Genomic DNA, 20,035 nt, shown 5'->3' with positions numbered 1-20,035 from the left:
TGTGTGTCACACTTTCTAGTGCTAAATTAATTCACAACCCGAACTAAGGAATACAAACATTTAATGGCGTGTTATCTCATTTTTTGTGTTTTATAAATCCTACAAATTCAGGAGCTCCTCGATGACAATAACCATACTTTTTGTAAATAAAAATGTTTATTCATTTTGTTGCACTATCATGTAATAGAGCAACAAATCATTTATAGCCGGACTATGCATATAAGATGCCCACAACCAATACAAAAGCCAGCATTAGCCATTAGCCACGAAGGACTCAATCCAACAAACTGCAAGTATATAACTAGTAAAGATAATCATTGACTTTAACCATTGAAAGTTATTCATGTTATGTTACTATAGACTATGATGATGTTTTCAAATCCATTTTATGTTTTTTTGTGGGGGTAGGGCTAGGCAGTTTCTGTACCGTTCACGTTTTTTTTTCATCAGTGGCTTGTCAAACTAGTTCAACATAATGTTGTTTAGTTGGACATCAACATAACTTGTAACTGAAATCCCCCCCCCCCCCCCCCCCCCCTCAACCTCACAATTAATCTAACCTAAAAAAGTGGAAAGCCAACTCATCCCAAGTAACCCGTCAGTGTGTCTTTCATTAAAAAGAGAATATGAAATGTAAAAATCATTCTGTTTTCTTATAATGGTTCCTTTATTAGTAGAATTGTATTCCTTACGAATTCTTTTGGCATATTTTCGTTGCATTTAATTTTTTATTGAATTTTTTTGGCTTGAAACGTGATTAAAACACTCAAAAGATTCGCAAGCCTTGGTCCTCTAGAGAGATAAGAGTCGTGTTGCAAGTTGAGACCCGAACATAACTTGTGATTGTACCCCCCCCCCCCTCCCCCCCCCCCCCACCGACTCGCAGTTAGTCTAGCCTCCAAAAACGTGGAATAGGTTACACATACCAATTAACATGTTGGTATGTCTTTGTTTTAAAATATTCACATGAATTTTAGAAACCATCACAAAAGATATACATTTTTTTATTGTAGGACTACATTTCTTAGGCAAGTTTTTTTTACGAGAAAATTTCTAATATATTTATCTTCAATCATGGCGGTACAACGAATACAAAAAATAATAAAAAACTACATCCAGATCCGTAGACCAAATTTTCTGCATGTTTAGTCACAATGAATTTTGTATAGGTAATTTTTTGTTGACTCGAAGCCTCATGAAGAAACTCCTTTGTTTTTCTTATTGTGCAACCAGATAAAACTTCGAAAAGACTAAAAATCTAATGTCAGAATTTTACACATGGCAAATAAATGTTTTTCATGGTAACTTATATCGGCATGAGGATGGCATATTTAGGTTGTAAGCATGACAATTTCATGACAAAAATAATAATTAAGACGAATTTGTCATGCTCGTGAACTAAACTAGCATCTTCGGCAAACCGAATTTGCGATGAAAAATATTCGATTTACCATGGTAAAAAATCTGACCTCATTTAGTTGAGTCCTAAAACTTTGGCGCAAGCTCAATCTTTTGTACTCATGCGAATCATGCGAATCAAAACAGTCAGAACTTGATATTAGCTAACCCGAACCAGGTTCGTTTAGACCAGAACCACCACTGAACCACAGTGCCAAGTTTTTTTATTGTGAGGACAGGACGCAGTCACAAGTTATGTGGGCGTGCACAATCGGAACATTCGCGGAGCCTTGGCGCCGTATACGTGTGCCCGCATATGATTGCAGGCACCGTTGAGATAAGAGATAAGAGCGGCCCCGTTCGGATATCCTCAACGGCTGGCGCCGCATGTCTTGCACACGCAACGCACGCAAACCGAAATCGGATGGGTTTGGAAGGCAACGGCACAAGTCAGGCAAAGTGGGCAACACGACGCGACGACGGCCGCGTGCAACGGTCAAATTTGGGTCGGAAATGATGGGCCGGCAGGACCACCGGATCAGGACGAGGAGAAAAGGGAGGCGCGAGAGTGACCCACCACAACGCCGCGGCACGTCGTTGCCAGGTAGCCCACCGCAATTAACAAAGTGCTGAGCTTGAGTAAATTACATAGAAGTACCACAATTGAGGATTGGAAGCAGATTGATATTAAGATTGATAATTTTTACGTGTCAGTATCAAGATTGGGGCGAGCCGTTGCAAAAAAGACTAAAAGTGCGTTTTATACGTATTGACAGAAAAGCTGACCGGTTGGGCCCGCCCGTCAGGCGCCACGCTGGCCAGTGCGCGCGTGCCCGCGCGCTGACTTGGAGAAGCCCGGGTCGAGCCGTTTAGGGCGCGGCTGGTGCGGTCGAGCCACACCCCGCTCACTCCCCCCGCTCTGCTCTGCGTTCTTCTTCCTTCTCTCCGCCTCGCCGCCGCCTGCGCCCGCCCCCGCCGGCCGCCACACGAAGCTGCCGCAGCCATGGTTTTTGAAGACGAGAGCAGCGACGACAACTCAAGCCTCCCGTACATGCACTCGGAAACCTCCACCGATGGGCTCAACCAGGTCAGTTACTCCATTCGAGCTAGGTGTAGAAAATTTTGGGGATTTTTCTGTGTAGGTGGTCTTTGGTGTGAGGATTTCGTTTGATTTGCTTTGTCCTCGTCCTCTGCACATGATGCTAACTTGGATTTTTCTTGGGCAGGTGCCTTTCTCTCTTGAGGACCCGGATTACAAGGGTCTTGAGCTAGATCTGATAGTGCTGTGCGAGATGCATGGGAAGCCATCAGAGAGGCTTGTTGCATTTGAAGGAACAATGACTGGGGGAAGGTTCTTAACATGTGTAGAGCCGGTATTTTTCTTGCCTTATTGATTATGCACAGGATATGTTCATTGGAAGTGACAGAGTCTTGTTTGCCAATTGTGATTCAGTTATGTGTATGGTAATTTTGTTAGTCATATATGCCATACTGCAGTGCTCATTGCAGGAATGGTGAATATTATGGTCAATGGAGTGCATTTAGGCTAAATATAGGCTCAAGCATGCTTTGTTGTGTGCACATGAATGCTCTGTTGTGTGCACATGCTATTTATTTATGCTTGTATGCAATGTTGCTTAGTACTCACATTAGCCCCTCCATTAGCCGATGTGTGACTCTTAATAAGTAATTGTTGCTTACTGCTGACAGTAGGTACTGTCATTAGCTAGTTTGTTCATGTAGGCTAATGTAGTGTATTTAGCTAGGCTAATGTAGTCTGGTTTGATAACTCTTCATTCAGTGATTTCTATGTTCCATTTGTTAGTGATATATGGCAAAGTAGTTCACTGCTAGAGTGGTAGTGCAGATTGTAGGATTCCGTTATATTAATGGCTAATTGTAAGTTGGTTATTATGCAAAGTTGAATGGAGTGTTACTCTGCTATTATATACTGATCACCCTCTTGCTTAGCACATGGCTGTGCAAGTTCAGTGTTGGTCAGTACCAACATTAGCTACTGGCATGAACTAACTGTTGCTTACTACTCATAGTAGTTGTATTGTACTAAATTTTGCCTTGTTATTTTTCCAGGAAGGTCAGAATTGTGGGTTTGTTCAGTGGGTTGATGAGCAGTGGCCCCCAATAATGGAGAATGCATTGCTGAAGCTTTGGTCAATGGTTGAAGAGAGCAAGTCTGCTAGGGTGAATGATAATCTTCAAAGTGCTTTAACTATTCACCATTTGACAGAAGAAAAGAAGAAGTTGGATGCAGATTATGACAAGTTAGTGAAAGATGTGCATCAACTTGTGGACTTTCAGCAGGAAAGGGTTGTGGATTTTAGTTATCTGCAGTCAGCTGTCACATATTAGCACGAATGCAGAGCTGAATTGGTGGCTCGTAAGAATGCAGAAATGGCAAAGAAAGATGCAGCTACAGAGAAGCTTCAACAGAAGTATGAAATCCTGTGCAACCTGACAAGTGCTCAAGCAATTGCCATCCAAAACCTCAAGCTGAAGAATATGAAAGAGAAGGAATTGCTGAGTGAGGCTAGGATGAATTTGGAGTTGAAGAATGCAGAGTTCACAAAGTTTGAGGAGAAGCTCACCCAAGAGAAGCTAGAGTTGAAGTTCCAGGTTGCTGATCTGCTGAAGCTCAAGGAAAACCATAATGAAGAGAAGCAGATGCAAGAGTTTAAGATAACTGAGCTCATGAAGGCAGAGGAAGCTGAAGGAGAAGATCAAGGGGATCCAGGCCATCTTGGAGAACTGAACAAGATGAATTGAGATTAGTGGGATTGCAGACCTTTTGGGAAGGATGGCTGTGCAATGACCTAGTAACTTAGAATTATGGTTGTGTAATGTATGGTTCTAGTACTAATTGTGAACTCTGGCTGTTTATCTACCTAGTAATATGCTATTCATCCTTTTGTGAGAAAAGGATGGATTGTGCATTTGAACTCCACTATGTAATGTGAACTCCAGTGATGCTTATGTTAGACTGAAAATGTTTACATACTGATGCTTATGTTATTCTGATGGTTAAATGCTTCTTAAATGCATATAGTTACATATGTTAGAGTGATTCTTAAATGCTTAAATGCATTTGCAAAAGGAATAGTTTGTTATGGTACAGTGATGCTTTAGGTGGTTTCGTCGACCCCGAGCCACCGTAGACCCTAGTTGATGGCTTTAGGTGGTTTCGTCGACCCCGAGCCACCCTAGACCCTAGTTGATGGCTTTAGGTGGTTTCGTCGACCCCGAGCCACCCTAGACCCTAGTTGATGGCTTTAGGTGGTTCCGTCGACCCCGAGCCATAAAAACCCAAATTGATCGCTTTAGGTGGTTTCGTCGACCCCGAGCCACCGTAGACCCTAGTTGATGGCTTTAGGTGGTTTCGTCGACCCCGAGCCACCGTAGACCCTAGTTGATGGCTTTAGGTGGTTTCGTCGACCCCGAGCCACCCTAGACCCTAGTTGATGGCTTTAGGTGGTTCCGTCGACCCCGAGCCACAAAAACCCAAAATGATCGCTTTAGGTGGTTTCGTCGACCCCGAGCCACCGTAGACCCTAGTTGATGGCTTTAGGTGGTTTCGTCGACCCCGAGCCACCCTAGACCCTAGTTGATGGCTTTAGGTGGTTCCGTCGACCCCGAGTCACCGTAGACCCTAGTTGATGGCTTTAGGTGGTCCCATCGACCCCGAGCCACCCTAGACCCTAGTTGATGGCTTTAGGTGGTTCCGTCGACCCCGGGCCACAAAAACCCAAAATGATCGCTTTAGGTGGTTTCGTCGACCCCGAGCCACCGTAGACCCTAGTTGTTGGCTTTAGGTGGTTTCGTCGACCCCGAGCCACCGTAGACCCTAGTTGATGGCTTTAGGTGGTTTCGTCGACCCCGAGCCACCCTAGACCCTAGTTGATGGCTTTAGGTGGTTCCGTCGACCCCGAGCCACCCTAGACTCTAGTTGATGGCTTTAGGTGGTTCCGTCGACCCCGAGCCATAAAAACCCAAATTGATCGCTTTAGGTGGTTTCGTCGACCCCGAGCCACCGTAGACCCTAGTTGATGGCTTTGGGTGGTTTCGTCGACCCCGAGTCACCCTAGACCCTAGTTGATGGCTTTAGGTGGCTCCGTCGACCCCGAGCCACCAAAACCCAAAATGATGGCTTTAGGTGGTTTCGTCGACCCCGAGCCACCCTAGACCCTAGTTGATGGCTTTAGGTGGTTCCGTCCACCCCGAGCCACCAAAACCCAAAATGATGGCTTTAGGTGGTTCCGTCGACCCCGAGCCAGCCTAGACCCTAGTTGATGGCTTTAGGTGGTTTCGTCGACCCCGAGCCACCCTAGACCCTAGTTGATGGCTTTAAGTGGTTCCGTCGACCCCGAGCCATCAAAACCCAAAATGGTGGCTTTAGGTGGTTTCGTCGACCCCGAGCCACCAAAACCCAAAATGATCGCTTTATACAACATATCAATAGGATCAACATATCAATCATATAAAGAACATTTTCAGCATACACAACATATCAATAACTCCATTAATATATCCAGCATATCAATAACTCCATTTTGAGTACTCATCAACATATGAATCATAAAAAGAACACACACACTATGAAGATATCCAATATAATGAGTACTCATCAATAACTCCAAAATATCAATAACTTCAGCAATATATCCAGCAATATATCCAATAATATATTGAGTACTCATCAACATATCACATGAAGATATCCAATAATATGCATCCACATGAACAAAAGCCATACATGGCATTGATTCTTAAAGTACATCATCAAAGCAAGATCACCATTGTATCATAGGATGCAAGAACACACACATGAAGTATCTAGTTGCCACTTGCATAGAAGTACCTCCTCCATCCACTATGTGTAACACCAGCACCTGTCCCAGCAGTAGATATGGATGGACCAGATTGCCTTGGGGCAGAGAATGTACCTCTCCCTTTCCCAGCACCTCTACCAGCACCTCTCCCAGCACCTGCAGCCGCAGCACCTCTCCCAGCACCTCTACCAGCTCCTCTCCCAGCTCCTGTCCCAGCACCTCTCCCAGCACCCCCTGTTCCAGCTGTTGGTGTTGTTGTAGGAGCTGGTTGAGAAGTTCTTGCTGCTGGTGTAGTAGCAGCAGCACCAGCATTGGGATTCCTTGCAAGAGGCTTGCATAAACAAGAAGGAAAATGAGTTAGTACTTAAAAAAATGGAATGTACAAGAAGGAAAACATGTTACTACTTATAAGAGGATTACCACATGTTTGGTCTTCCTCAAAGCCAGCTCAGGCTTCAACTGCTTCATGCAGCTAGTGTACCTATGTCCTTGTAGTCCACAATTGCCACATGTTATAGTCCCCATTCTGGATGTGTCCTTAGGCTTTGGAACTTCAAATTTCCCCTTGATCCTTTTCTCTTTCTTTCTTCCTCTCTTCACTTTAAATGCAGGTGGGTCAATGTCAGGACCAGGGGTCCTTGTCCAGTCATGCTCACCAGGAACTGGATAGATCATTGGTTCATAAGCTGCCACATAAAATTCTTTCTTGAAGAACTTGCTGACATAATCCTCTGGTTTTCTTTTGCCCTTGTTTATTGCTGAGATGGCATGGTTACATGGGATGCCACTGAGGTCCCATTTTCTGCACCCACATGTGTGCACTTGCAAGTTAACAGCATGGGTTTGCTGCCCACTTGTAACTTGCCACAAGTCCACACCAGCTTGAATTGGTTTGCAATATTTGGCCCTCTCCTTCTCAACCTCTAGCTTCTCACTATAATGGGGTGTTATGTCCCATCTAGTTGTCTTTGCACTCTCCCTATTCCTATGCCACCTCATCATCTGCTTATCCTTTATTCCATCACACATTGTCCTAATTGGTTTCTTCCTAACATCTAGGACATACTTGTTGAACACCTCAGACAAATTGTTGACTACAAGGTCAGTCTTGGAGTTTGTGTCAAATGCATGCCTTGCCCATGTTTTCTTGGGTATTTGACAAAGCCACTCCCAAGCTTCCTTACATTCAGCTCTAAGGTCATTCATTGCAATGTTAAATTTGTGTCCACTATATGCATAGGCAGCATTATCCATACACTTCTTCAGATCTTCCCCCCTAAACCCAGGAGTTTGGAAGTTTGCATAGATATGCCTAAGGCAGAACCTTTGGTTGCACTTAGGAAAGATAGCATTCACTGCATATAGTAGGCCCTGGGACACACATTTAAACTAGCTAAGCTAATATCTAGCACAAAACAACCTTATAGGAACAAGGACATAAGATGCAAGCACATACCTTTTGCCTATCTGACATTATTGTATATGGACCAAACTGTCCCTCTTCTCCTCCTAGGCAGATTTTAAGTTGGTGTAGAAACCAACACCAATTAGCTTTGTCCTCTTGCCCAACAATACCAAATGCTAGTGGGTATATATTGTTGTTGCCATCTCTACCAGTGGCAGCAAGTAGTTGAGCACCAGTAGTTAACTTAATGAAGCACCCATCAACACCTAAATGAGCAAGCAAATTCAATATTTAGAACATTCAAATGCATTTCAAGATGAAACAATATGTAACTAATGCATAAGGTGAACAAACTAACCAATGAATGGTCTGCACCCCTTGAGAAACCCCTCCCTTGCTCCATTGATGCAATGGAACATAGCACGAAATCTTGGACCTGGATGGGGGATTTTTGCATTGGGTGTTGGAGTTACAGTAGTGACAACTACTCTACTCCCAGGGTTTGTATCCATCACTGTCTGAGCATAGTCTTTCAACCAAGGGTATTGCTTCTTGTGGTCTCCTAGCACAGCATCAATATCTAGGTTCTTTGCCCTATATGCCATTGACTTGGGCACATCCACACCATACTTCTCCATGCAGGCATCAATCAAAGTCTGAATGCCAGTTGTTAGATCAGATCTGAACAGTGACTCATACTTCTGTGCAAGCCACTTGGTGTTGGAAATATGCCCTAGAGGCAATAATAAAATGGTTATTATTATATTTCTTTGTTCATGCTATAATTGTGTTATCCGGAAATCGTAATACATATGTGAATACATAGACCACAACACGTCCCTAGTGAGCCTCTAGTTGACTAGCTCGTTGATCAAAAGATAGTCATGGTTTCCTGACTATGGACATTGGATGTCATTGATAACGGGATCACATCATTAGGAGAATGATGTGATGGACAAGACCCAATCCTAAGCATAGCTCAAAGATCGTGTAGTTCGTTTGCTGTAGCTTTTCTGAATGTCAAGTATCATTTTCTTAGACCATGAGATTGTGCAACTCTCGGATACCGTAGGAGTGCCTTGGGTGTGCCAAACGTCACAACGTAACTGGGTGACTATAAAGGTACATTATAGGTATCTCCGAAAGTATCTGTTGGGTTGGCACGAATCGAGACTGAGATTTGTCACTCCGTATGACGGAGAGGTATCTTTGGGCCCACTCGGTAATGCATCATCATAATGAGCTCAATGTGACCAAGTGGTTGATCACGGGATCATGCATTACGGCACGAGTAAAGTGACTTGCCGGTAACGAGATTGAACGAGGTATTGGGATACCGACGATCGAGTCTCGGGCAAGTAACGTACCGATTGACAAAGGGAATTGTATACGGATTGATTGAATCCTCGACATCGTGGTTCATCCAATGAGATCATCGTGGAGCATGTGGGAGCCAACATGGGTATCCAGATCCCGCTGTTGGTTATTGACCGGAGAGGCATCTCGGTCATGTCTACATGTCTCCCGAACCCGTAGGGTCTACACACTTAAGGTTCGGTGACGCTAGGGTTGTAGAGATATTAGTATGCAGTAACCCGAAAGTTTTTCGGGGTCCCGGATGAGATCCCAGACGTCACGAGGAGTTCCGGAATGGTCCGGAAGTAAAGATTTATATATGGGAAGTCCAGTTTTGGCCATCGGGAAGGTTTCGGGGGTTACCGGTATTGTACCGGGACCACCGGAAGGGTCCCGGGGGTCCATCGGGTGGGGCCACCTATCTCGGAGGGCCCCATGGGCTGAGTTGGGTGGGAAACCAGCCCCTAGTGGGCTGGTGCGTCCCCCCTTGGGACTGCCCTGCGCCTAGGGTTGGGAAACCCTAGGGGTGGGGGCGCCCCCCACTTGGCTTGGGGGGGGGGAAGCCACCCTTGGCCGCCGCCCCTTGGAGATCCATCTCCCTAGGGCCGGCGCCCCCCCAAGGCCCCTATATAAAGAGGCGGGAGGGAGGGCAGCCGCACTCCTTGCTCTTGGCGCCTCCCTCTCCCTCCGTAACACCTCTCCTCCCCGCTTGCGCTTGGCGAAGCCCTGCCGGGATCCTGCTGCATCCACCACCACGCCGTCGTGTTGCTGGATCTTTATCAACCTCTCCTTCCCCCTTGCTGGATCAAGAAGAAGGAGACATCTTCCTAACCGTACGTGTGTTGAACGCGGAGGTGCCGTCCGTTCGGCACTAGGTCATCGGTGATTTGAATCACGTCGAGTACGACTCCATCAACCCCGTTCTCTTGAACGCTTCTGCGCGCGATCTACAAGGGTATGTAGATGCACTCCTCTCTCCCTCGTCGCTAGATGACTCCATAGATTGATCTTGGTGATGCGTAGAAAATTTTAAAATTCTGCTACGTTCCCCAAAAGTGGCATCAGAGCTAGGTCTATGCGTAGTTACTATGCACGAGTAGAACACAAAGCAGTTGTGGGCGTCGATATTGTCAATTTGCTTGCCGTTACTAGTCTTATCTTGATTCGGCGGCATCATGGGATGAAGCGGCCCGGACCGACCTTACACGTACGCTTACGTGAGACTGGTTCCACCGACTGACATGCACTAGTTGCATAAGGTGGCTGGCGGGTGTCTGTCTCCCCCACTTTAGTCGGATCGGATTCGATGAACAGGGTCCTTATGAAGGGTAAATAGAAATTGGCAGTTCACGTTGTGGTTTTGGCGTAGGTAAGAAACATTCTTGCTAGAAACCTATAGCAGCCACGTAAAAACTTGCAACAACAATTAGAGGACGCCTAACTTGTTTTTGCAGCAAGTGTTTTGTGATGTGATATGGCCAAAGGATGTGATGAATGATATATGTGATGTATGAGATGATCATGTTCTTGTAATAGGAATCACGACTTGCATGTCGATGAGTATGACAACCGGCAGGAGCCATATGAGTTGTCTTTATTTATTTATGACCTGCGTGTCAACATAAACGTCATGTAATTACTTTACTTTATTGCTAAAGCGTTAGCCATAGTAGTAGAAGTAATAGATGACGAGACAACTTCAAGAAGACACGATGATGGAGATTATGATGATGGAGATCATGGTGTCATGCTGGTGACAACGATGATCATGGAGCCCCGAAGATGGAGATCAAAAGGAGCAAATGATATTGGCCATATCATGTCACTATTTGATTGCATGTGATGTTTATCATGTTTTACATCTTATTTGCTTAGAACGACGGTAGCTTAAATAAGATGATCCCTCGCAATAATTTCAAGAAAGTGTTCCCCCTAACTGTGCACCGTTGCGAAGGTTCGTTGTTTCGAAGCACCACGTGATGATCGGGTGTGATAGATTCTAACGTTCGAATACAACGGGTGTAAGCCAGATTTACACACGCAATACACTTAGGTTGACTTGACGAGCCTAGCATGTACAGACATGGCCTTGGAACATGGAAGATCGAAAGGTCGAGCATGATTCGTATAGAAGATACGATCAACATGAAGATGTTCACCGATGTTGGCTAGTCTGTCTCACGTGATGATTGGACACGGCCTAGTTAACTCAGATCATGTTTCACTTAGATGACTGAAGGGATGTCTATCTGAGTGGGAGTTCATTGAGTAATTTGATTAGATGAACTTAATTATCATGAACTTAGTCTAAAATCTTTACAATATGTCTTGTAGATCAAATGGCCCATGTTGTCCTCAACTTCAACGCGTTCCTAGAGAAAACCAAGCTGAAAGATGGTGGCGGCAACTATACGGACTGGGTCCGGAACCTGAGGATCATCCTCATAGCTGCCAAGAAAGATTATGTCCTAAAAGCACCGCTAGGTGACGCACCTGTCCCACAGAACCAAGACGTTATGAACACTTGGCAGTCACGTGTTGATGATTACTCCCTCGTTCAGTGCGGCATGCTTTACAGCTTAAAATCGGGGCTCCAAAAGCGTTTTGAGAGACACGGAGCATATGAGATGTTCGAAGAGCTGAAAATGGTTTTTCAAGCTCATGCCCGGGTCGAGAGATATGAAGTCTCCGGCAAGTTTTTCAGCTGTAAGATGGAGGAAAATAGTTCTGCCAGTGAGCACATACTCAGAATGTCTGGGTTGCATAACCGCTTGACTCAGCTGGGAGTTAATCTCCCGGATGACGCGGTCATTGACAGAATCCTTCAGTCGCTTCCACCGAGCTACATGAGCTTTGTGATGAACTTCAATATGCAGGGGATGGAAAAGACCATTCTTGAGGTGTATTCAATGCTGAAATCAGCAGAGGTGGAAATCAAAAAGGAACATCAAGTGTTGATGGTGAATAAAACCACTAAGTTCAAGAAAGGCAAGGGTAAGAAGAACTTCAAGAAGGACGGCAAGGGAGTTGCCGCGCCCGGTAAGCAAGCTGCCGGGAAGAAGCCAAAGAATGGACCCAAGCCCGAGACTGAGTGTTTTTATTGCAAGGGAAGTGGTCACTGGAAGCGGAACTGCCCCAAATACTTAGCGGACAAGAAGGCTGGCAACACTAAAGGTATATGTGATATACATGTAATTGATGTGTACCTTACCAGTACTCGTAGTAGCTCCTGGGTATTTGATACCGGTGCAGTTGCTCACATTTGTAACTCAAAGCAGGAGCTGCGGAATAAGCGGAGACTGGCGAAGGACGAGGTGACGATGCGCGTCGGGAATGGTTCCAAGGTCGATGTGATCGCCGTCGGCACGCTGCCTCTACATTTACCTACGGGATTAGTTTTAAACCTCAATAATTGTTATTTAGTGCCAGCTTTGAGAATGAACATTGTATCAGGATCTCGTTTAATTCGAGATGGCTACTCATTTAAATCCAAGAATAATGGTTGTTCTATTTATATGAGAGATATGTTTTATGGTCATGCTCCGATGGTGAATGGTTTATTCTTAATGAATCTAGAGCGTAATGCTACACATATTCATAGTGTGAATACCAAAAGATGTAAGGTTGATAATGATAGTCCCACATACTTGTGGCATTGCCGCCTTGGTCACATAGGTGTCAAACGCATGAAGAAGCTCCATGCAGATGGACTTTTAGAGTCTCTTGATTACGAATCATTTGACACGTGCGAACCATGCCTCATGGGTAAAATGACCAAGACTCCGTTCTCAGGAACAATGGAGCGAGCAACCAACTTATTGGAAATCATACATACTGATGTGTGCGGTCCAATGAGTGTTGAGGCTCGCGGTGGCTATCGTTATGTTCTCACCCTCACTGGTGACTTGAGTAGATATGGGTATGTCTACTTAATGAAACACAAGCCTGAGACCTTTGAAAAGTTCAAGGAATTTCAGAGTGAGGTTGAGAATCAACGTGACAAGAAAATCAAGTTCTTGCGATCAGATCATGGGGGAGAATACTTGAGTCACGAATTTGGCACACACTTAAGAAAATGTGGAATAGTTTCACAACTCACGCCGCCTGGAACAGCTCAGCGTAATGGTGTGTCCGAACGTCGTAATCGCACTCTATTGGATATGGTGCGATCTATGATGTCTCTTACCGATTTACCGCTGTCATTTTGGGGCTATGCTTTAGAGACTGCCACATTCACTTTAAATAGGGCTCCGTCGAAATCCGTTGAGACGACACCATATGAATTATGGTTTGGGAAGAAACCTAAGCTGTCATTTCTAAAAGTTTGGGGATGCGATGCTTATGTCAAGAAACTTCAACCTGAAAAGCTCGAACCCAAGTCGGAAAAATGCGCCTTCATAGGATACCCTAAAGAAACTGTTGGGTATACCTTCTACCTCATATCCAAAGGCAAGATCTTTGTTGCCAAGAATGGGTCCTTTCTAGAGAAAGAGTTTCTCTCGAAAGAAATAAGTGGGAGGAAAGTAGAACTTGATGAAGTATTACCTCTTGAACCGGTAAGTGGCGCAGCTCAAGAAAATGTTCCTGAGGTGCCTGCACTGACTAGAGAGGAAGTTAATGATGATGATCATGAAACTTCAGATCAAGTTACTACTGAACTTCGTAGGTCCACGAGGACACGTTCCGCACCAGAGTGGTACGGCAACCCTGTCTTGGAAATCATGTTGTTAGACAACGGTGAACCTTCGAACTATGAAGAAGCGATGGCGGGCCCGGATTTCGACAAATGGCTGGAAGCCATGAAATCCGAGATAGGATCCATGTATGAAAACAAAGTATGGACTTTGACTGACTTGCCCGATCATCGGCGAGCCATAGAAAATAAATGGATCTTTAAGAAGAAGACAGACGCGGATGGTAATGTGACCATCTATAAAGCTCGGCTTGTCGCTAAGGGTTATCGACAAGTTCAAGGGGTTGACTACGATGATACTTTCTCACCCGTAGCGAAGCTGAAGTCCGTTCGAATCATGTTAGCAATTGCCGCATTCTATGATTATGAGATATGGCAAATGGACGTCAAAATGGCATTCCTTAAGGAAGAATTGTATATGATGCAGCCGCAAGGTTTTGTCGATCCTAAGAATGCCGACAAGGTGTGCAAGCTCCAACGCTCGATTTATGGGCTGGTGCAAGCATCTCGGAGTTGGAACATGTTGGGGAACGTGGCAGAAATTCAAAATTTTCTACGCATCACCAAGATCAATCTATGAAATAATCTAGCAACGAGGGGAAGGAGAGTGCATCTACATACCCTTGTAGATCGCTAAGCGGAAGCGTTAAAGTGAACGGGGTTGATGGAGTCGTACTCGTCGTGATCCAAATCACCGATGATCCTAGTGCCGAACGGACGGCACCTCCGTGTTCAACACACGTACAGCCCGGTGACGTCTCCTACGCCTTGATCCAGCAAGGGGAGAAGGAGAGGTTGGGGAAGACTCCATCCAGCAGCAGCATGAAGGCGTGGTGGTGGTGGAGGAGTGTGGTACTTCAGCAGGGCTTCGCCAAGCACAACAAGAGACGAGGAGGGAGAGGGGTAGGGCTGCGCCAAGAAGGAGATTGAATCGTGTCTATGGCAGCCCAAAACCTCAAGTATATATAGGGGGAGGGGAGGGGCTGCGCCCCCACCTAGGTTTCCACCCCTAGGGGTGGCGGCCAGCCCTAGATCCCATCTAGGGGGGCGGCCAAGGGGGGAGAGAGGGGGGCGCACCACTAGGTGGGCCTTAGGCCCATCTGAGCCTAGGGTTTGCCCCCTTACACTCTCCCTTGCGCCTTGGGCCTTGGTGGGGGGGCGCACAAGCCCACCAGGGGCTGGTCCCCTCCCACACTTGGCCCATGCAGCCCTCCGGGGCTGGTGGCCCCACTTGGTGGACCACCGGGACCCTCCTGGTGGTCCCGGTACATTACCGATAAAACCCGAAACTTTTCCGGCGACCAAAACAGGACTTCCCATATATAAATCTTTACCTCCGGACCATTCCGGAACTCCTCGTGACGTCCGAGATCTCATCCGGGACTCCGGACAACATTCAGTAACCATGTATATCTATTCCCTATAACCCTAGCGTCATCGAACCTTAAGTGTGTAGACCCTACGGGTTCGGGAACCATGCAGACATGACCGAGATAACTCTCCGGTCAATAACCAACAACGGGATCTAGATACCCATGTTGGCTCCCACATGTTCCACGATGATCTCATCGGATGAACCACGATGTTGCGGATTCAATCAATCCCATATACAATTCCCTTTGTCTATCGGTACGATACTTGCCTGAGATTCGATCGTCGGTATCCCGATACCTTGTTCAATCTCGTTACCGGCAAGTCTCTTTACTCGTCCTGTAACACATCATCCCGTGATCAACTTCTTGATCACATTGTGAACATTATGATGATGTCCTACCGAGTGGGCCCAGAGATACCTCTCCGTTTACACGGAGTGACAAATCCCAGTCTCGATTCATGCCAACCCAACAGACACTTTTGGAGATACCTGTAGTGTACCTTTATAGCCACCCAGTTACGTTGTGACGTTTGGCACACCCAAAGCACTCCTACGGTATCCGGGAGGTGCACAATCTCATGGTCTAAGGAAATGATACTTGACATTAGAAAAGCTTTAGCAAATGAACTACACGATCTTGTGCTAGGCTTAGGATTGGGTCTTGTCCATCACATCATTCTCCTAATGATGTGATCCCATTATCAACGACATCCAATGTCCATGGTTAGGAAACCATAACCATCTATTGATCAACGAGCTAGTCAACTAGAGGCTTACTAGGGACATGGTGTTGTCTATGTATCCACACATGTATCTGAGTTTCCTATCAATACAATTCTAGCATGGATAATAAACGATTATCATGAACAAGGAAATATAATAATAACCAATTTATTATTGCCTCTAGGGCATATTTCCAACAGAACATTCGTTTTGATGAGATGATCAAAGCGTTTGGGTTTACGCAGACTTATGGAGAAGCCTGCATTTACAAGAAAGTGAGTGGGAGCTCTGTAGCATTTCTCATATTGTATGTGGATGACATACTGTTGATGGGAAATGATATAGAATTCTTGGAAAGCATAAAGGACTACTTGAACAAGTGTTTTTCAATGAAGGACCTTGGAGAAGCTGCTTATATATTAGGCATCAAGATCTATAGAGATAGATTGAGACGCCTCATTGGTCTTTCATAGAGTACGTACCTTGACAAGATATTGAAGAATTTCAAAATGGATCAGTCAAAGAAGGGGTTCTTGCCTGTATTGCAAGGTACGAGATTGAGCACGGCTCAATGCCCGACCACGGCAGAAGATAGAGAAAAGATGAGTGTCGTCCCCTATGCCTCGGCCATAGGATCTATCATGTATGCTATGCTGTGTACCAGACCTGATGTAAACCTTACCGTAAGTTTGGTAGGAAGGTACCAAAGTAATCCATGCATGGAACACTGGAGTACCTGAAAAGGACTAAGGAAATGTTTCTCGTTTATGGAGGTGACGAAGAGCTCATCGTAAAGGGTTACGTCGATGCTAGCTTCGACACAGATCTGGATGACTCTAAGTCACAAACCGGATACGTGTATATTTTGAATGGTGGGGTAGTAAGCTGGTGCAGTTGCAAGCAAAGCATTGTGGCGGGATCTACATGTGAAGCGGAGTACATGGCAGCCTCGGAGGCAGCACAAGAAGCAGTCTGGGTGAAGGAGTTCATTACCGACCTAGGAGTCATACCCAATGCGTCGGGCCCGATGACTCTCTTCTGTGACAACACTGGAGCTATTGCCCTTGCCAAGGAGCCCAGGTTTCACAGGAAGACCAGGCATATCAAGCGTCGCTTCAACTCCATTCGTGAAAGTGTTCAAAATGGAGACATAGAGATTTGTAAAGTACATACGGACCTGAATGTGGCAGATCCGTTGACTAAACCTCTCCCTAGAGCAAAACATGATCAACACCAGAACTGCATGGGTGTTCGATTCATCACAATGTAACTAGAATATTGACTCTAGTGCAAGTGGGAGACTGTTAGAAATATGCCCTAGAGGCAATAATAAAATGGTTATTATTATATTTCTTTGTTCATGATAATTGTCTATTGTTCATGCTATAATTGTGTTATCCGGAAATTGTAATACATGTGTGAATACATAGACCACAACACGTCCCTAGTGAGCCTCTAGTTGACTAGCTCGTTGATCAAAAGATAGTCATGGTTTCCTGACTATGGACATTGGATGTCATTGATAACGGGATCACATCATTAGGAGAATGATGTGATGGACAAGACCCAATCCTAAGCATAGCTCAAAGATCGTGTAGTTCGTTTGCTGTAGCTTTTCCGAATGTCAAGTATCATTTCCTTAGACCATGAGATTGTGCAACTCCCGGATACTATAGGAGTGCCTTGGGTGTGCCAAACGTCACAACGTAATTGGGTGACTATAAAGGTACATTACAGGTATCTCCGAAAGTATCTGTTGGGTTGGCACGAATCGAGACTGAGACTTGTCACTCTGTATGACGGAGAGGTATCTCTGGGCCCACTCGGTAATGCATCATCATAATGAGCTCAATGTGACCAAGTGGTTGATCACAGGATCATGCATTACGGCACGAGTAAAGTGACTTGCCGGTAACGAGATTGAACGAGGTATTGGGATACCGACGATCGAGTCTCGGGCGAGTAACGTACCGACTGATAAAGGGAATTGTATACGGATTGATTGAATCCTCGACATCGTGGTTCATCCGATGAGATCATCGTGGAGCATGTGGGAGCCAACATGGGTATCCAGATCCCGCTGTTGGTTATTGACCGGAGAGGCGTCTCGGTCATGTCTACATGTCTCCCGAACCCGTAGGGTCTACACACTTAAGGTTCGGTGACGCTAGGGTTGTAGAGATATTAGTATGTAGTAACCCGAAAGTTGTTCGGGGTCCCGGATGAGATCCCGGACGTCATGAGGAGTTCCGGAATGGTCCGGAAGTAAAGATTTATATATGGGTAGTCCAGTTTTGGCCATCGGGAAGGTTTCGGGGGTTACCGGTATTGTACCGGGACCACCGGAAGGGTCCCGGGGGTCCACCGGGTGGGGCCACCTATCCCGGAGGGCCCCATGGGCTGAGTTGGGTGGGGAACCAGCCCCTAGTGGGCTGGTGCGTCCCCCCTTGGGCTTGCCCTGCGCCTAGGGTTGGGAAACCCTAGGGGTGGGGGCGCCCCCCACTTGGCTTGGGGGGAAGCCACCCTTGGCCGCCGCCCCTTGGAGATCCATCTCCCTAGGGCCGGCGCCCCCCCAAGGCCCCTATATAAAGAGGGGGGAGGGAGGGCAGCCGCACCCCTTGCTCTTGGCGCCTCCCTCTCCCTCCCTCTCCCTCCGTAACACCTCTCCTCCCCGCTTGTGCTTAGCGAAGCTCTACCGGGATCCTGCTGCATCCACCACCACGCCGTCGTGCTGCTGGATCTTCATCAACCTCTCCTTCCCCCTTGCTGGATCAAGAAGGAGGAGACGTCTTCATAACCGTATGTGTGTTGAACGCCGAGGTGTCGTCCGTTCGGCACTAGGTCATCGGTGATTTGAATCACGTCGAGTACGACTCCATCAACCCCGTTGTCTTGAACACTTCCGCACGCGATCTACAAGGGTATGTAGATGCACTCCTCTCTCCCACGTCGCTAGATGACTCCATAGATTGATCTTCGTGATGCGTAGAAAATTTTAAAATTCTGCTACGTTACCCAACACTTGGCACTTACCCTTGTTGTCTCTGTACTAATAGGGCAAGTGTGCTTAATTCTCATCTTCTTAATTACAAAAGTAGTTTCACCTTTTATAACTGCTGCCACCATAAAGAAGTTGCAATGTTTTTGGTTGCATTCTACAATTATTCTTTGATCTGAGTTCCTATGATATCTGAAGTTTCTGCCTTGAGTGATGTGTAAGTTCAACAAAGCCTCTCTGAATTGATGTTGATCCAAGAAACACATCTTTAGACATAATTGCTCATGTGGTGCCTCCATCTTCTCATTGTACCATTTTCTAGGAGGCCTCTGCTTTGCCCTGCTCTTCCTTTTGTTTGGCAGTACAAATGACAATGGCTCATAACCATCATCATCAGCCTCCTTCAACAATCCTTTCTCTTCTTCATCAGATGAAGGTTTGAAATCAGGTTCCTCCTCTTGAACTACACTTGAATGTGTCCTTGTTGTAGGCCCTTTCCTAACTGGAAGCTTCTATTTCTTCTTCTTCTTCTTCTTCTTCTTCTTCTTCTTCTTCTTCTTCTTCTTCTTCTTCTTCTTCTCTTCCTGTACAATTACAGTTTCTTCATCCTGTGAAACAACTTTCCCATCTTCATCCATTTGGAAAGGTTCCTCAACCCCTGTGTCACCCTCATAATGCACCACTTCTTCCACCTCAGATTCTTCATCATCTGTTTCTTCCTCTTCTATTTCATCATACTCTCTCTGTTTCTTTCCCTCCTCCATCTCTATATCACCAGCATCACCCATATAAAAAGGGTTTACATCACTATCATCTTCACCTTCACAATCAGAACCACCACTGCCATCATATCCCTCTTCTTCTTCTATTTCCAACACAGCTTTCAGTTTTCCTTTTACATTCTTGCTCTCTTGTGTGCAAACACCAGTACCATGAGCTACACTGAAGCTGCTACTCTGACTTTCAAAGGCAACTCCTTCTTCATCAACAGCATAGATGGGTGGCTCACTGAGATCATATAACACAGGCTCTTCATACACAACAGTGTATAATTCTTGCCTCTCAAACTGGCTGCAAAGAGGTGGAACAGTGGATAATTCTTGCCTCTCAAATTGGCTGCAAGGAGGTGGAACAGTGGATAAATCTTGCCTCTCAAACTGGCTGCAAGGAGGTGGACATGCTCTCACTAACAAATTTAAAACCTTACACTCCTCAACCTGCCTCTTTACTAGTTGCAACTCAG

The 20,035-nt window shown here is 45.7% G+C and overlaps 2 protein-coding genes across 2 annotated transcripts; one reads left to right on the top strand and one right to left on the bottom strand.

The window, feature by feature from the left end:
* The first annotated feature begins 2,079 nt into the window (after positions 1 to 2,079).
* Positions 2,080 to 3,768, top strand: LOC147964341 (uncharacterized). The gene is made up of 3 exons (XM_087529927.1): positions 2,080 to 2,485; positions 2,625 to 2,771; positions 3,490 to 3,768. Exons 1-3 carry the CDS (start codon positions 2,402 to 2,404, stop codon positions 3,766 to 3,768), a joined length of 510 nt encoding a protein of 169 aa, XP_087386053.1. The 5' UTR covers positions 2,080 to 2,401.
* A 2,478-nt stretch (positions 3,769 to 6,246) lies between these two features.
* Positions 6,247 to 8,159, bottom strand: LOC147964340 (uncharacterized). The gene is made up of 4 exons (XM_087530963.1): positions 8,006 to 8,159; positions 7,699 to 7,913; positions 6,663 to 7,613; positions 6,247 to 6,573 (listed from the first exon to the last, which is right to left on the bottom strand). The coding sequence occupies exons 1-4, from the start codon at positions 8,157 to 8,159 to the stop codon at positions 6,247 to 6,249; spliced, it is 1,647 nt and encodes a 548-aa protein (XP_087387089.1).
* Positions 8,160 to 20,035: the final 11,876 nt, after the last annotated feature.

The sequence above is a fragment of the Triticum urartu genome, chromosome 6A (genome assembly GCF_056163025.1).
Source record: "Triticum urartu cultivar PI428250 chromosome 6A, HENAU_Tu73, whole genome shotgun sequence".
Classification (NCBI taxonomy): Eukaryota; Viridiplantae; Streptophyta; class Magnoliopsida; order Poales; family Poaceae; genus Triticum; species Triticum urartu.
The sequence above is the reverse complement of the archived record's forward strand: the minus strand, read 5'-3'. Positions and strand labels throughout refer to the sequence as shown.

What these genes read in the sequence shown, in the direction of transcription:
- LOC147964341 (XM_087529927.1), top strand. Translation starts at nt 2,402, where the DNA reads ATGGTTTTTGAAGACGAGAGCAGCGACGACAACTCAAGCCTCCCGTAC. An exon ending in CCACCGATGGGCTCAACCAG is followed by an intron (nt 2,486 to 2,624) that starts GTCAGTTACTCC and finishes TTTCTTGGGCAG; the next exon opens with GTGCCTTTCTCTCTTGAGGA. An exon ending in TCTTAACATGTGTAGAGCCG is followed by an intron (nt 2,772 to 3,489) that starts GTATTTTTCTTG and finishes TTATTTTTCCAG; the next exon opens with GAAGGTCAGAATTGTGGGTT.
- LOC147964340 (XM_087530963.1), bottom strand. Translation starts at nt 8,159, where the DNA reads ATGGATACAAACCCTGGGAGTAGAGTAGTTGTCACTACTGTAACTCCA. An exon ending in GGGGTGCAGACCATTCATTG is followed by an intron (nt 7,914 to 8,005) that starts GTTAGTTTGTTC and finishes TTGCTCATTTAG; the next exon opens with GTGTTGATGGGTGCTTCATT. An exon ending in TAATGTCAGATAGGCAAAAG is followed by an intron (nt 7,614 to 7,698) that starts GTATGTGCTTGC and finishes TGTGTGTCCCAG; the next exon opens with GGCCTACTATATGCAGTGAA.